At 33.6% G+C, this 17,631-nt stretch overlaps 1 protein-coding gene across 1 annotated transcript in view; it reads right to left on the minus strand.

The window, feature by feature from the left end:
- The window catches only part of LOC105211631 (potassium voltage-gated channel subfamily H member 4), a 70,997-nt gene that overhangs the window by 52,277 nt on the left and 1,089 nt on the right, over positions 1-17,631 (minus strand). The window contains 3 exon segments of the mRNA XM_029039859.2: positions 1,930-2,049; positions 3,292-3,402; positions 14,971-15,090. Of these exon segments, the coding sequence (XP_028895692.2) occupies positions 1,930-2,049; positions 3,292-3,402; positions 14,971-15,090 (351 nt within the window).

Consider the following 17,631-nt stretch of genomic DNA (forward strand, 5'->3'; position numbering starts at 1 on the left):
GAAAATTGATGGTTGAGATTACGTTGTTTTTGTAGCAAAAATCGATACCATCGCTGGTAATTCTTAAAGACAAAAATCCAAGTTAAGAATCAAGTGAGGTGAGGAAAAAGTATTTAGAAGGAATTTGAAGAAAAAGGTAAATACCGGCCAAAATATATGAAAGGATCTATTAGATAATTTTATTAAAAAGAAATAGCTATAATATTTCGCTTCGATTTCTGGTATTTCTAACATCGACTTGGCCAAACTAGTGATTTCAGACTTGTGTTTGAAACTAAACTTCTAAACTAAAAGAAGCAAAACCAAAAAAAAAATAATAAAACATTTTTTTATGACAAAATATCTTATATGGAATATCAATAAATAATAATAAGAAACCTCGAAGCTTGAATAATATTTATTTTCTATTGTAATGAGTGATACTCGGTAGACAATGCGAAGCATTGAGATACTGCTAAACAGAGAACAATATGGCTTTAAATCTACCAGGCGTGTGTTCGACCGATTCCCAATTTGTAATCGCTGCTGATGCAGTTGCTAAATTTTTTTATTGATACTGGTCGAAGAGTCCGATTAATTTCTCCATTTGAAATGGAGAATATTATGTCCCAAATACATGAAACTCTCGAAGAAAATATTTTATCCAGAGAACAATGCGAAAGGGAAAATTCTGAGGACCACGACTTCAGATTTAAGAATCTACGAGTTAACTCTAAACTATGTTGCCAAATCAAAGGAAATCGAATCGAATCCAATCGTTTCTACTATTTACCCTTATAACCACCAGTGTAACCCATGACAAATTAGGCGATTTTCGTGCATATTTTTAAAAGAAAATACTCGATCGATGGTTTCGAAGTGTTTTGCACATAATAAGGTATATTTTCAGCTACATTTAAAAGTTTTTTCTTTACAAAAATATTGGAAAATAATCTATCTTCGGAGGTGCCCAAAGAAAATTCCCTAACTGTTGACATGATTCCGGCCGAATAAGTTTGCTGAAATAAAAAAAAAATTCAAAAAGATTTTTAAAGTTAAATATATTTCCTTTACAATAACTTATGATTTATGAAAAATATCAGAAGACAAAATAGCGTAGTTCTAAAAAAAATTTCGTTTTTAGGTAAAAAATTGTCTTTTTTAAATGCCAATTGAAAATTCATCAAAAAGATCGGAGGTCATTGTATAGGAAATATATTCAATAATACTTAGTTTTAATTTTTGGTCGGTCAATGTATTGTTGAGTTATGATGACAGCTGTTTATACCAGCGAGCGGTCGCTCTTTAGAACGATACCATTCAAAAACTATTCAAGATACTATCGAGTAAGCAAAAAATAAATCGTAAAAGAATTATTTTGAAAATGTCACACTGGTATAGCCGCTTAACCTACCTACAATAAAGTCTCAATATAATTTACTAAAGAACCCAATTAAGTCCTAAAAATACATACAAGAAAATAACAAAATTTGACAGCAATTCTTATAGTTCATAGTATATTCTTATAGTCACGGTGTTACCTATTACTGGTCTTGATTGTAAGGATAATATTGTACAGATAATACACTAAAGGTTTCAAATCTCATGTGTCCAGAAATTTTAGAATGAGACTTTCCAGTTATAATAAAAGATTCTCTTTGGCAGCCAATAACTTCTTTCATCAGTAGCTCTTTTTCAGACTAAAAAATATTTAGGCGTGATCCCTCATTATGACAAGCATAAACCACACTCACTGTTCTGCTATTGTGTCACTTTGCATATATTTATCAACTTTTAGCAATCTGTCCAGCATAAACTTTTTAATTAGAAGCTTTCAAAGCAATTGGTGTTTGACAACAACAATTCCATTTGCTTTTAATTATGAATTTCACACACACACATATATGAACCAACAAATATTAATGCGTTTTAAGAGCGCTGTGTACTTACCATCTTTTTTGTAAAAAATAACTTCCAATTTCAATTCGGTCTTATTCATCAGACTTTTCTCAATTTGCTGTTTGTGCTCTTCTTTTGTTTCCGGACCGTACAGGAAATGGCACGAGCATCCTGTTGACACAATAAATGCAGCAGAAGATGAGTGGTTGAGTAGACGAAACGCGCCAACACCCAGCGAAATGAACACAAGCCAACAAATGCAACAACAACAATTACAACAATCGTAAGTGGGGATTGTGCAGTGGCGGGCAGTTGAACAACAATTGTCCAATGAAATGTTGCCAGTCACGTTGATGAACAGATGACGTTGACAGACAATGTTTCACATTTTGTTTTGTTGAATTTTATTGCAAATGTTGTTGTGTTTTTTTGTTTATTTTTTTTTTGTTGTTGCGCCAAATTGTTTGTTGGCATTTTAATGGGTACAATTGTTTTCGGTTTCGTTGATTGGCAGCATTTTACACGGATTTCGTTGTTGTTGTTGTTTTTATTGTTGCAATAAGCCCGTGAAATTACACGGATTTGCGCGGAAGAGCATGGAAAAGAGAAGTGAAGAGAAAAATACATTTTAAAAGTGTTGATTTAATGTATGTTTGTGCTGCATAAGAAGTGTCTTTAGCAAGAATGGTCAATATATATTTGCCAAGTGTAAAAAATTAGAAATAAAAATTTATTTTTTGTTATTTTAAATTATTAATTATTTATTATAGATTTCCAGAAGCTTCTGTTTTTGAATACAATATTCTTTAATGATCTTTTTTATTACTAAAGCTTAAAGAAAAACTTGAAGGAGCTTGAAAAAATTTTTTTATATAAAAATCACTTTTAGCTCCATGTTCAAGCGATCAACATGTCATTGCCGATGTATACAGCCATCTTTGCCGTTCTCCGTTTTCTTAAATATTTTATAGTTGTACCAGTATAATATTATTGTTCTTTCGAATGGGAAGAAAAAATATTTTACCGGTCGATTTGTCTGAGTCAGTATTGCTGAATAAATACTATTTTAATTAAACCAGTTGTGAAGTACAACCAATGATACTCTTACAGTGAAATAAACCAAAATCTGTTTCGCCTAAAGGTATGCAAAGAACTATAAGAATATACAAAAAAGTGGCTTTTCAGAAGAAGTGGTAGGTGAATTTGCCAAGCTTGACTTAATGGATAGAATTTAATTGAATTGAATTAATAAAATTGAATTTAATTTTGCAATATTTACACTCGAAATTGGTACGAAAAATGGAGTTGTTAAAAACATTTTAAGCTTTTTATTTTATTTTACAATTTATTTTTCTTTACATTTCCCAGCACTTTGCTTCTTCTTTTTAATGGATCTATCATTTTATAACTTACCCTTTTGCATTATTTGCGCACGCGAATATCTTGTCAGCTCCACGAAGCCATCCGAACAATAAACAATTGGATTGCCATTTGCCTGCGCATTGCCAAGCACGAAATTTGAATCTGCGAAGCACAAAAAAATAACAAAAAGTGAGAGAGTGAAAGTAAATAAATGCGCGACGAGTAAAATGGTTTTGTTGAAAAAATGCTAAAAAAAACGCATATTTGTATGTATTAAGTGGAATAAGTTATATGCAAAGAGCTTTCAACTTGCATTTTGTGCTGTCCAGCTGCGCCTTAAGGTATGCTATTGACTTTGGCATTTATTTGACAAAGTGACAATTTTTCATTGTTTTCTTAAGCTTGCTAGGCTCTTATAAAAATCGTAGTGACAAACAGTTGTGACATTAAACAGCTTGCAAAGAACATGACATACTCTTAACTTAATGCCTAACATAATAAACAAGTTAAAACTCCATCAATTTTAACTCACTTAAATTTTGAAGCTAAAATTCTAAGAAACTACATTCAATTTGCTTTCATAAAATGCTTTTCCAATTAAACAGGCAATAAATAATAAATTAAATGTAGCAAGCAAATAAATGTGTAAGTGAATACACACACTAAAGAATGTTGCTAATGCTCAGGAGCTTTCGTAAATTCCTAGTATTTAATAAATTGAAGCTTCTATTTGAAGTAGCAAGTACTTGCTGCAAATCAGAAACCAACAAGCAGCTGGTGAAAGCGAGCAGATAAACCAAACCACACTAGGGCACTCAAAGAAACATACAAAAGTGGGTAAAGTGATGGACTTAAAGCTTAACTGTTCAAGTAGCACTTGAGTTTATTTAGTGTGTGTGTCTATGTAAGTCGAGTAAAAGGATACTTGAATTTAAGCAAAGAAGTATATTTTTATGAAGCCAAAGTGATGTAGTACACATCCCGTTATTACTTAAGTTTAACCAATCTGACAGTAAACTAAGTCTCTAAGTTTCAGATATATATTTCATACTACAAGATAGCAACAAATATTTTTATTTTATTTTTTTTTTCTCAGAACTATGGACTGGAACATTTTCAGTCTCATAGGGATGTTTTCATTTCGACAATTAAGCTTGTTCTTGATAATTAGATTTTATTATTTTGTGATGCCCGACCTACCAAATATCAAATATTCTTTATCTCACATGTATATTTGTAAACAAATAGCTCTGGTCATCCTGCCATCTATACTATAAATATATATAATTATAACACCTGCAATTTCATATCTGCTTCCCCCCACCGCCACTTATGGTACGTTTCGATTAGTTAACTTTTGCTTTGTTGTCTATTGTTTACTCTAACAACCATGTGAGTTGGTAATAAGCCTTTGTGCGTTTGTTGTTCAACCAAGGCCACTTATTCTGTTACATTCATGCACATACAGTACATACATATTACTATATGCAATTAACTAAAGCTTAAACAAAATGAAATGCTTCAAAATTCATGAAAAGCGCATTTCAACTATAAGTAAAAGCGCTCGTTGAGTTCAGATGTGAGGAGACTTCAGGTAAGATTCTAACTTGTATGTTAAAGACATAAGATGCTTTAAGATTACTTTGAGAAAATTGCAGGTAATTTTTTTTTTCATTCCTCGGAAATTGTTATAGAAATCAAGTGGCATATTCGAGTGTTTCGTTTGAAGTGTTTTGATTGCTCTAAGTGATATTTTTATTTGAAAAAAATTATTAACTTGAGGACAATTGTCATATATATGATATAAGATTTTGATTCTATAAATAACAAATTGATTTCAGGGTATGCATATTAGAAATCGAATTGAAAGGAAATTTTCTGTTTAAGTTCGTGAAGAAGCTTATTTCTGATCTCATTTCACAAGGCCTTCTTTTGTGCGAATATCTTCAATATCTTGTTGAACTAAAAATATATTTTTTTTTTACTTTGAAAAGTTTAATGGATAATAGTGCAATTTTAAGTGAACAAATTTTGAACTAAACCTGTTCTTTTAATTTGTAATTTATAGGTTATAGCCTTTTCGTACAGCCAAATTAATTGAGTACAATAAGATTATAATTGAGAAACCAGTTTTGGCCTTTCGCACAGCCGGCCACTCGATTAACGGTCTGTTTTTTTTTTTTTTTTTTTTTTTTTTTTTACTGTTCATAAGAATTTGGTAAGTTAGCTTATTGCTATTTTATCAATAAACACAGCCAAATGTATAGTGTGGCCAACAACCCGCAGTGTTGCATTCCAGTTTCAACTTGATTTATATTCCATTAAAAATTAATGTAGTCAAATAATATTGGTGTTATTAATAATTAATAATGACAAAAGCCAGTTAATTGCATAATTAAGTCATGTGCGAAAAAGCTATTAGGTTGGAGTGTGTTAATAGAAATTTGAAATTTGATTGAAAGCCGAGGTTAAAGTGTTGTTGGATGAGACAAGCGCACTTCATAAGCATCCTTCTGTACTAAACATTAGATCTCTTATCTTTATTACATATCAAATCAATTACATAAAATCAATTTAATTAAATTTTGAATTACCTCAGGCTACTTATGGTTATAGGGCGAACTGAAGTAAACCCTGACATAAAAGATTACTTAGGTTTGAATGCTTCAAACAATCTAAGGTTTCTTATCTAGTCCTATGTTATTCTACATTGAAATTACACAATGCCAGCTTTTTATAATTTATCTCTAAAATGTTTAGTAATTCCTCATTAAATTTGTTTCTGAGACAATAAAAAGTTTGAAAAGATATTTCACTTTTTATACGAGGGCTGCTATATATATTTCTGGCCTAGGCAACACTAAGTGTTGCCAGGTGCAATCTGACATTTCCATTGGAAAGTTTGACATTTTTTAGCATAACATTACTCAGAACGTTTTGTCATTTAATCGTGAGTTGTTTTATTTACAGGGAATTAAAAATTTTATCTCGGCCAAAAAATGGAATTAACTCGTGAACATTTTCGTGCGATCATTTTTCACAACTTTCGACGTGGATTATCGCGACAAAAGTGCATCGATGAACTAAAATCTTTGTATGGCTATGAAGCACCATCCTATAGCACTGTGAAAAACTGGTACAACGAATTCAATCGTGGCCGACGCTCGCTCAAAGACGAATTCCGTGAAGGTCGTCCAAAATCAGCCGTTGTGCCAGAAAACAGCGATGCCGTACGTGAACGGATAATTCAAGACCGTCATTTAACAAACCTTCAGATAGAGGCATGACTATGCATTTCTCCCACCAGCCTACATGCGATATTGCATGAACACCTGGCCGTAAAAAAGGTTTGTTCTCGTTGGATCCCGCACAATTTGACAATCGCTCAAAAAAAGGCTCAAAAAAAGGCTCAAAAAAGTGCTTCGAAAATTGGTTTGAGCGCATGCAAAAGTGTATAAATCTTGATGGAGAATATTTTGAAAAACAATAAAACCATTTTCGTTGATAAATATTCCTATTTTCATTATTAGGCCAGAAATATATATAGCAGCCCTCATATTATAAGAAAATATTAAAAATATACTATTTTTCTCCTGGAGAAATTCATGTAACAACTTAAAGATTTCATTGCGTCTTATTTTCATACTTAACACATATGTTTGGCGATATTTAAAATACACTAGAATAGACAAGAAAAAATAATAATATCAAATCTATATTTTTCCAATTGCCAGAGTGAAGATTAGTTCTTAGACACTGGCTCAACTACTTTTTACAATTTGTCCGACAAGAAAAGTTACAAATACCAATTAAAAGTTCATCAATCGTCAGACAAACAAAAAGTTCGAAGCTAAATGGTACTGACACTTAACTCCTGTCGGACAGAGTGAGTCGGACAGAGGTAGAATAAAGCTAATAGATATACAATATATTTCTGTGGTATGCGTGCATGACTGAATGGCTAAACAATTCTGTCATTTTTGTCTCTGGGGAACCGAAAATTAATGAATACAACAGAAAATCCTTCTATTCGTTTAATTTTCAAATATACATATATGAATAAGTGTATGTGTATAGTTAGCTATATGCACATGTATGTATGGACTCATACTATCTACAAAGCCAAAAACCAATATCGAAAACTTTTCAAAGTAAGCACACAAAAGCCTCAGGTCAGCTTAAATTAAACCATATTTTATTTCGACACATAGAAATATATAAACAAGCATATGTGCTTACACCTACGTACATACATATATACATATACTCTAAGGTAGTGCTGACCGAAAGTTATATAAGTAAATATTTGCGAAACTTAATTAACAGTTCTAAAACGTACGATGGGCGACAACAACAAAAGTGCAATAACAACAATGCGCCAGGGGAATAAATAGACACTGCGTGCTTGGCGTATTAATGTCGGCTGGCTATCTTTAAATACATCACTAAATATACATAGTATAAATATAGGTATAAATGAGCTGTCGAGTTCAATGCAGCAAATAAATGGCAACACCACACATCTGGGTGACAATGACACAATGCGCAGGAAAGCGTGAACAGTCAGCAAAGGGCGTTGCTAATTAAACGCAATTTTCACATTCAACAAAAGACCACAATTACGTTGAAAGTTGATTATATGATGATTGATAAATGCGTTGATTTGGTGACAGACGTACACATAACACGTAAATACATATATAAGCATTCACAGAACATTGCTCCATCAACGAGCAAGCAATTCGCTTGGCACAAAAAAACGTTGCATATGCAAAGGCGCAATACTGACAACGTACGAGGGCGTTACAAATGTAGCACCCAGTAAGCAAAGTTAAGGAACAAATTAAAAAAAATTTGCTTTGAATGCTGTTTGGGTATTAAGTTCCTTAATGTTTACCGTTTGCTTTCGAAATACGGGCACACGGACCAATTTTTATACCCTGAACAGACAGGGTATATTAAGTTTGTCATGATGTTTGTATCACCCAGAAGGAAGTGTCGGAGACCCTATAAAGTATATATATAAAAAATCAGTATGTTGAGCTGAGTCAACTTCAAAAAGCTGCTCATTTGTCGGAACTGCCGATATCGGACTACTATATCATATAGCTGCCATACAAATTGAACGATCGGAATCAAGGGCTTGTATGGAAAATTTCCGCATTTTACTACATATCTTCACGAAATTTGGTGTGAGTTATTGTTCTTAGAAATAATTTAATCTCCGAAAAAATTGTTCAGATCGGTTCACTATAGCATATAGCTGCCATACAAACCGAACGATCGGGATCAATGGCTTATATGGAAAATTTTCGCATTTGACGTGGTATCTTCACGAAATTTGTCCTGGATTACTGCTTAAAGTAATAATATAATATCCGAAGAAATTGTTCAGATCGGTTAACTATATAACCTTAATGTTTCTAGCAAACAACCCTGCAGGGCCCTGCTAAAAAAATTAGTAACATGTTTTCTTTTTTTACTTACTTTTTCTTACGTCTTTAGATTTGCTTAAACACATAGTTACTAAAAGAAATGCACCTGGGAAGGGTATATTAGCTTCGGTACAGTCGAAGTTAACGTTTTTTCTTGTTTTCCTTAAACATATCGGATTCCCATTAAGCAATGGCTCAGAATTGTATGTGTACTTTTTCATTTTTGACTAAGCTACATATCTTTGATAAAGCTTTAAACTAGGTTTGTGTCTTCGATAAGACAATATTTCATTGTACTCTTACAGGTTTGCTACAATATACATATAATTTTCTATTAAATCTACCGAAATACTTTACTCAATCCAACTAAAGTTTTTAATTTTATTACTTCGGACATGAAGGATTAAAATCGGCGTCAAAATAACATTTACTATACACCAAAGAACCTCAATCCAGTATTTACTTTGCCTAAAAGTATACTTCATATACATGAAAAACTTGACATATGCATATGGTTTTATGCTACTGTAAGCATCAGTCTTACAAACCAAATCCAACTTAAAAACTATCAACAACCAATTTTTGCTTACTAGGTACTGCTTCCAAAATACATATATACTGACCGCAATTGTGAGCTTATAACTACCTACCCTGGTTTAAATGAGTGTGCGCATCCTTGCTATTGGAAAAATGAACCTGAACACATACGCTTCCGCCAACATGTCGCATCGCATCTGCTACTGATTGCGGCGAACTAAGTTGCCGCAATTGTGGCTTTTATAGCCGCCAGGCAACCAACCAACCAATAAACAACACCAACACCAGCAGCAGGTACACATACACAGACAACAAAAACACACATACATACATTGCCAGTTACATAGACGCATCGTATATTCATTGCGTTCACGGTGTTTGGCCAAGGGAAGCTGCAGGGTATTTAATTTGGTCGGCAGACTGTTGAAGTTTTGCAATATTTTCAAAGCACACTTTTAGACGCAATGGTCCGCGTTTTCAACTCTCAACACACAGCTACGCCTGTCATATGTGCACTTATCGATATGCCAGCTGGCTTACTGTTGCATGGCACCCAAAAACCTAAAAATGCAAATACCTAAATGCGGCATTGATTCACAACGAGGCGGTTGCATTGCATGGTGATTTTGGTCATTTTTGGATTCAACCAAATTGTATGACCATTGATGTATGTCACTGCTGTTTTGGAAATTTATGCATTGGGACGAATTCGAATTCGAACTTGGATTTTGGATTTTGGATTTACATACATTGCTTGGCGTTGTAATTATGACCAAACGGACAACGAGATAGAAATGCAAATGTTTTGGGAATGGGAAGAGTGCTTCATTGTTGAGGAGACCTCTAAGGTCAACAGTATTCATTTCATTATGTTTTGTTTGCTGTATTATCGGTTTGGTAGCTTTTAGTTTGGCGTTCAAGAGAATTTTAGATACATATATTGAATTGACAATTCTAAGTGAACAAAGTATAAAGATCATATTGGAACTAGATCAGTATTATTATAGTTTGAGACTAACCATATTCAGCAGCTTTTACCAACACTTTTTGTACGATATTCGCTCATAATTCGCTGAAAATTACAAATTCATTCCATCTATGTTGAGCTTACGGAGCGACACTTTGTTAAAAAAAACACATATTTGAAATATTTTCATGAAATGGAACTAAAATATTCTTACAAAACTAAAAATAAAGTTGATCAAATCACAAAAACCAAGCCACTGTCTAAGCAACTTGAACTTCATAGAATTTAATGTAAAGCTTTAATAACCGCCTGGATTTTATGATATTGATTGGCACACATCACCTGAGCCCTATGAAGCTTTTCACAGTTAAAGCTGGCTCTTACCATGTCACTGAGCTTCAGTCCATTATTAGAATATTCGGAAGACCAATTGACCATGACTATTTCTAGACAAAATTTCCATGTAAAGTAGCAATATTTTCTATTAAAATGGCCACCGCAGGGGTCAACAAATATTTAGAATTGCAAAAACAACAAAATTCTAAACTGACAATGAAATTGCATCGCCCACATGTAGCCTTGGGCATTAAAGGGTTAATTACAAACAAAGCAATCCTAAATAGCCAACCAAATGCTGTTCATATAAACAGCTACAAATCCAATTAGTTAAAAATGTACGAAAAAAAAAAAAATAAAATAAACGAAATAATTTATAAAAGCTTGCAAAAGCTTTTGCCGCTACGCCCCCAAAAAAAACACATGCGAAAACACGCTGCATTTCGCGGACACACTAATTAATGGAATAATTGCGGTCACAACAAAGCACAAATGAAAAGCTACTCGCTGCCACAAACAATTGCACTACCGCGAGCGGATACTAATACAAATGGTTGGTGGCGTAAACGCCTAACTGTAATTGAATTAGTTTCCTCCCAATGTTGAAACGAATTTTCGGAATTGCTTTGAATTGCAGCGAAATCCACGAGAGGACATCGTAATCAAAGGCAGAGCGCCACACAGCTGGATCACTAAGTGGGTGGGTGAGTGGTGGGTGTGGCAGGTATTTGTGTGCAATAACGGTATTGTATTGTTGCGATAACAAAACTTTGTGCGACAAAAAAAATCGCCCAATCGGTTGCATATTTTTCGGTGCAACAGCAACACAGTCTCTTTCTACGTGTACTCGTATAACTGTATCATTGGATGGGGTAAGTTCATTAATCAAGCAATGGCAACGACACCAGCATTGACATTATCCGTAAAGCTTTGCGCTGGCGAAACAAGTGCATGCTACTATTTCGATTTCGTTAATGGCAACGCGGTTAGAGTTTAGAATCGTGCTCGTGCATAGCAGCGGAAAAATTGCGTAGCAGCGCTTGGTAACGGCGTTTCGCTTGCAGCATTCAACCGTTGCTAACCGAAATAATTGCCAGTTAGTAGTGGAATGCTGTGTGTATATATGTATGTATTTGTATTTCTAACTTTGTGCTGCCAGATTGGAAAATAGCACCGAGGGGCTTTATGGCCAGAAAATAGCAATGAAAAGCATATGGGAATTTATGGAAGGTTTGTACAGGCTGATTGTTAATATCGAGTTTCAGTTTTGTGTCTCGGAGGAAAAAGTTCCGTAGAAACCTTTTTTTGTATTAAATTTGGATCCTCGACCTTAATATCTTCAAAATATGCGCACCGTAAAGAGGCGTCCGAAATAGTTCTAATTTGTCTTTCTTCATCAAATGGTTCCAGTAAAATTGCCCTGATTCCACTATCTGGAGGCTTCGGTGGATTCAAAAGCGAACAACCTCCAAAGGTAATGAGACAGGTAGTCAGCCTGTGGCACTATAGTCTAATTCTCTATCAACTATCTTTCCTATCTTTGTAAAGAATAGTGTTTCGTTAATTTAATTTATTTATCGAATCCGTTTCGGAATTCGTCGAACAAAACTTCGTGAAAAACCGAGCCCGAACTACGCAATACAAATCATTTCGACTTTTGGGTATCAACTTAGAAAAATTCGAACCGATGGAACATTAAAGAAATAACATTTGTGCTTTGGGTTAACCTGTATGCCTTCGCAAATCAACTAGGTGATATTCCAGACATATCCGTTTTGCTTTGGTTGCCTTGAAGTTGGCTGCGAACTCTAAAGTATATCATTACACTATCAATAATGACCCGAACTAATTTTTTAAAAGCTTTTCGACCGTCCCACTTTCGGCCAATCAGCTTTAAATACACTGTATAATCAGATTTCATGTGAGCTTACGCATTTCGTACTGCCTCATTGTGACAGGAGAGCTTACATAACCACACTACGCCAACACGACTATTTATGACGCAAAGGATAACAAAAATAAACTGTCAGTACAACTAAGTGAATTCAAGGTGAAATGTAAAATTGAATACGACAGCATTTACGTAACGCAAACCCACAAGAGTTGGAAGCTACATATTCTAGATATATTTAAATTACTGTGAAGGACTGCTTGGTGTAGGGATAATTATATGGAATAAGTGACAGTAAAATGATGGAAAATTTATACTATTTATTATACTTGTATATAAGAGTACTTGCTTATACGAAATTAACCTAATGAAACGCTTAATTAATGCTCGAAAAAATTAATTGCTGATTAAAAGCTGTCACGAAGTTGCAAAATGCACTTAGTGCTCTTCTTGAAAGCTTTTAAAACACTTCGCTAATGGCATTAGGCGTATTGGTGCTTCAATACAGTTATGTGTGACGACAAGCACTTCTATGCAATTAATTTAATTAATTTTCATTTGAATTACGCAATGCATGTGAATATGTGTGTGTGTGTGTGTGCATAATTCATAATTCAAGCTGTGAGCACATTACGTATGCTTATAAGTATTTCGCTTAAGCGCTTACAAGGTTCAGCTCGCAACTGCAACAACAACAACGGCAACAGCAAACACTCTTAAGTCATAAACACTTTAACAGCACTTAACAGCCAGCGAGTGGATTAGCAAGAGCTTTCGGCCAACTGATGCATGCGTGTGCAAGTACATCATAAGTACTCACGTGCGTGTGTGTCTGTGTGCTTGCAACGTCGTAAATTCAAAGTACTTAAGTGTACATCTGTACTGCGGTAAGATTTATTGCGCTCATAAAGTGTTGTGGGCGTAAGTGTGTTAAATTGTAGGCGGGGCGCACGCATTGACGACAATTGACATATGTGAATTAAAAACTACACACACACACACTCGTAGTTGTTACGTAAATGTAATGAGCTTACGTAACTGCATGCGTGCGTGCTTCATTTCGGACAACTACAAAATGTATAGTTTTGGCTTCTGTAGTGGGAAGTGCTGTTGAATAATCAAATTGGGTTGTGATCATGAGCTGTACATCATGAGCTGGCATGGCATCTCTGTTATAAGAGCTTACGTCATTACGTCAAAGAAGGTGTGTTCAAAACATAACCGGTATTATCATTTTATGAAAAAAAATATTAATTTGTTTATATTAATGCTGTCACCTTCGAAATAGTCTCCATTCGAAACTCGATTTTTGGCATTCTTAACGGTTACTACAGGCAGAGTAAGCAATGAAACCATTTGAAAATTGTATAGTACTTCAGAGACATACTACACCAACATTGAACTTTTGAACAAAATTCCCGTTATTTTTTATTCCGGATGTCTGTCCGTCCGTCTGTCTGTCCGTCTGTCCGTGCAAGCGATAACTTGAGAAAAAATTATGATATCTTAAAGAAACTTGGAACACATATTCCTTGGCACTCTGAAAATGGGTGCCCTGCTTTCGAAAATGGGCAAAATCGGTCCACTGCCACGCCCACAAAATGGCGGAAACCGAAAACTTATACAGTGTCATAACTAAGCCATAAATAAAGTTATTAAAATAAAATTTGCAACACAGGATCGCATTAGGGAGGGGCACATTTGGATGTAATTTTTTTGAAGAAGTGGGTGTGGCCCCGCCCTCAAATAGGTTTTTTGTATTTATTTCGCAAATCAATAAAGCTATATAAACCAAACTTTCTGCAGTCGTTTCTTTTAGCCACTTCTTAATACAGTCCAAAATTAAAAGAAATCGGGTGATAACCATGCCCACCTCCCATACAAAGGTTAGGTTGAAAATTACTAATAGTAGGAAACACTAAATTTCACATAAGCAATGGCAGATAGAAGCTGCACTCAGATTTTTTTACAAAATGGAAAATGGGCGTGGCGTCGCCCACTTATGGGTCAAAAACCATATCTCAGCAACTACTCGACCGATTTCAATGAAACTTGGTTTGTAATAGTTTCCTTACATCCCAATGATATGTTGTGAAAATAGACCAAATCGTTTCACAACCCGCCTACTTCCTATATACCAGAACTTTGAAGACGATCTGAATCGTTTACTTTACAATATATAAAGTAAGCACTAGTGAAGATATCGGTGCAGAACTTTGCACAAATACTACGTTTATAGTATGGCAGCCCCATTAAAAAATCGCCGAAATCGGACCATAGATTTTTAAGGCCCCGTATATCGAACATGAGGAACTCGGTGCTTCTAACCTAATATTAGGGTTTCCAACTTTCAATGGACTTTATACAATATATATGACGAATATGTGGGGCAAATTGTGTATTATATAACATAAATAAAGTTAAATAAATATATTGCGAGAGTATAAAATGTTCGTTTACACCCGAACTTAGCCCTTCCTTAATTGTTTAATTTCCTTTCAATTCCAATGCTTATTTCTGTTGTGAAAACACATATATATTGAAAATGTATTTACTTCACTTACGTGTGCCATCGAAACGTGTTGCGATCGTATCCAAGAAGGTATTTTGGGGCGCAAGCAGCCCCTTTCGGGCTGGCATTGGATTGTAGGGTCTTTTATATAATTTCTTCTCACGATGAAAATCTGTAAGAAAGTAGATTGGAAAAAGTATTTAATTGATATGCATATACATATGTATAAACTAAAGCAGAGTCCACGAAAAATTGATAGATTATCCTTATTCAATAACTTGATAATAGACCTTTTTTCGTAGTTTAGCACATTTTAATTGATTTTCAGCCTTTATGCCTGTATTAATTTGGTCCAAACAGTTCTCTAGTTATCTTATCGCACAATCCATAAAGATTTTTAGTACAAAATTAAATATCCCAGTCTTCCGTCTAACTCTTCTCCTAAAACATGTTTCCATAATTCATAAAAATATACAAAATTATATTCTGTTCACCGAACTCCAGCAGAGTTGTGAAAATTTTAATCTGCCGTTTCATAAACGTGCTCAGAATTAAAACAAAAACAAATAAATTCAAACTTTTGGCAAATTTAGTACCACTTTCAGTTATAATTTTATTTATTGTTGGCATTGCCAACAAAATCGCCCACAAATCAACACTATGAAAGTGCATACAGTTGCTCTTTGGGCTAAATTTATTGTGGCGCATTTAATCTGATAAGCATGCCACAAATGCAACACCATCAACAAGCGCCTAAATGCGCTCAAATATGCGCTTTTCACCAAACATATTTTCGAATGCAAATTGGTGTAAATAAAATATGTGCTGTATATATGTTAATTACAGTGCCAGCTTGATTACTTATTTATTATTTATTCAATTTGACCACAAATATGGCTAACAATTGCATTCGCGCACAGAATTTCAGCAAGGTCTATATGAATACAAATGGTTTGGTTTAATAAATAAAATTCAATTACAGAGTTGGCAGTAATTTAATTTTACAACTTATTCACTGAATACATACATATGTACATATAAAAATAAATAGGTTTTTATCAAAATTTCGTTAAAATATGAAAATTGCACAATAAATGTGTATTTTAGCTGTTCGTTATTGATAACGGGTTATCCTCACATTCAGATAATTAAAATAAATATTTACATTGTAGTTAATAATAACCTAATTTGGACACATTCAATGTACATGCTTAATTTGTATGTCCAATAAAATGATGTACTTAATTTAATAATAACCAGTAGTTAAATCACAACAGCATTTAATTAAATATTCAAATATCTCTTTATGTCTTTATTAAGTGGAAGTTGTTTCAACTAATTAAAATATTTATTTTAGAAATAATAGTTTTTACGTATGCTGTCAAAATTACAATTTTCAACAAAAAAAAAATCTAATAAATCACATTAAAAATCAGAGATGTCACAAAGAACTCCGAAGAGCTCAGAGTGTAAATTTCTTCAAACCGCTGGCAACACTTGAGAATATCACCGCTATACATTTTTTCTTAACATCTCTTGACTTGATGCATTATAATATTTTATTCTGTTCAATAAAATATTTTCACAGGTGGCAACTTCTTTCAAGAAATTTCTTAAACATCAACATTTCCAAACATATTTAATTGCATTTCCCTTTTATGAAAATATAATTATTCAAGTATATTAAATTAAAATTCAGAAACATGTGGCAACCCTCCTTAAAAAATTGTTTCAAGTGCAATTTTAAAGTTTTATCTTTAATTAATATAGTTACCGCACATAAAGAAGATTCATTTGCCTATAATCATATGTATAGTCCAAACGCTTAAAAACCTGGGTCGACTTATCAAACAAAAAGCTTTATAGTTCACTCTACGCTTGGTTGAATATTATAACTCTTAGTACACAACCGAACTACGATCTCACGGTTTTCACTGCTGTATAAATCCAATGTTATAATCAAAAGAATTTCGAAAATAAAAGTATGTCAGAGGAACCTAATCATATATCGCTAGAAACTTTTTTCTATATATTTTATTAACTTAAGCAATACAGATCTTTCAATCAAGATATATCTCAGCATTATACAAAACTGTCATGAGTACTAACCTAAAGAAACTCATTATTCCCTCCACAGATTTTAATGAATTTTGGTGATTATAACCTTTACAGTGTCATTAATGAATATTTTGAGAACGGCTGAAATCGGATAACAATTACGCCTACAACTCAAAAAAACATTTTGTGTACCACCAATATGTTTTGGTTGAAAACTTACAGTATATTCAATTGTTAAAAATAAATAACTTAGAAACGAAAATTCGTACAACTTTAGTATAAAGACATTTTAATTGCGTGCCATACACTTTGCTACGCTACTTATGTCTTTCAAACAACGCTCATAAACTATAAGACACAAACTTCAGATCATAAATCACCAAATACCATGACATAACCAAGCTTTCGCACAACCCCAACACAACGATTGTCCTTGAAATATTTGAAATGAACATTATAATAGCAAATATTTCATGAGAATAACATATTTCAGCTGCAATAGCAATGCAGCAAGCTTGTCTCTATTGCAACAAGAATAAAGTATAAAAAGTCGCATTTTTCTTGGCATATTTTGCGACAAACCCCTGCAGCTAACTTCGCACGCTTTCTTTTCACATTTCTATTTCAACGTTTGCCTTTTTGCAATTCCTTTAAT

This window comes from Zeugodacus cucurbitae, chromosome 6 (genome assembly GCF_028554725.1).
Source record: "Zeugodacus cucurbitae isolate PBARC_wt_2022May chromosome 6, idZeuCucr1.2, whole genome shotgun sequence".
Classification (NCBI taxonomy): Eukaryota; Metazoa; Arthropoda; class Insecta; order Diptera; family Tephritidae; genus Zeugodacus; species Zeugodacus cucurbitae.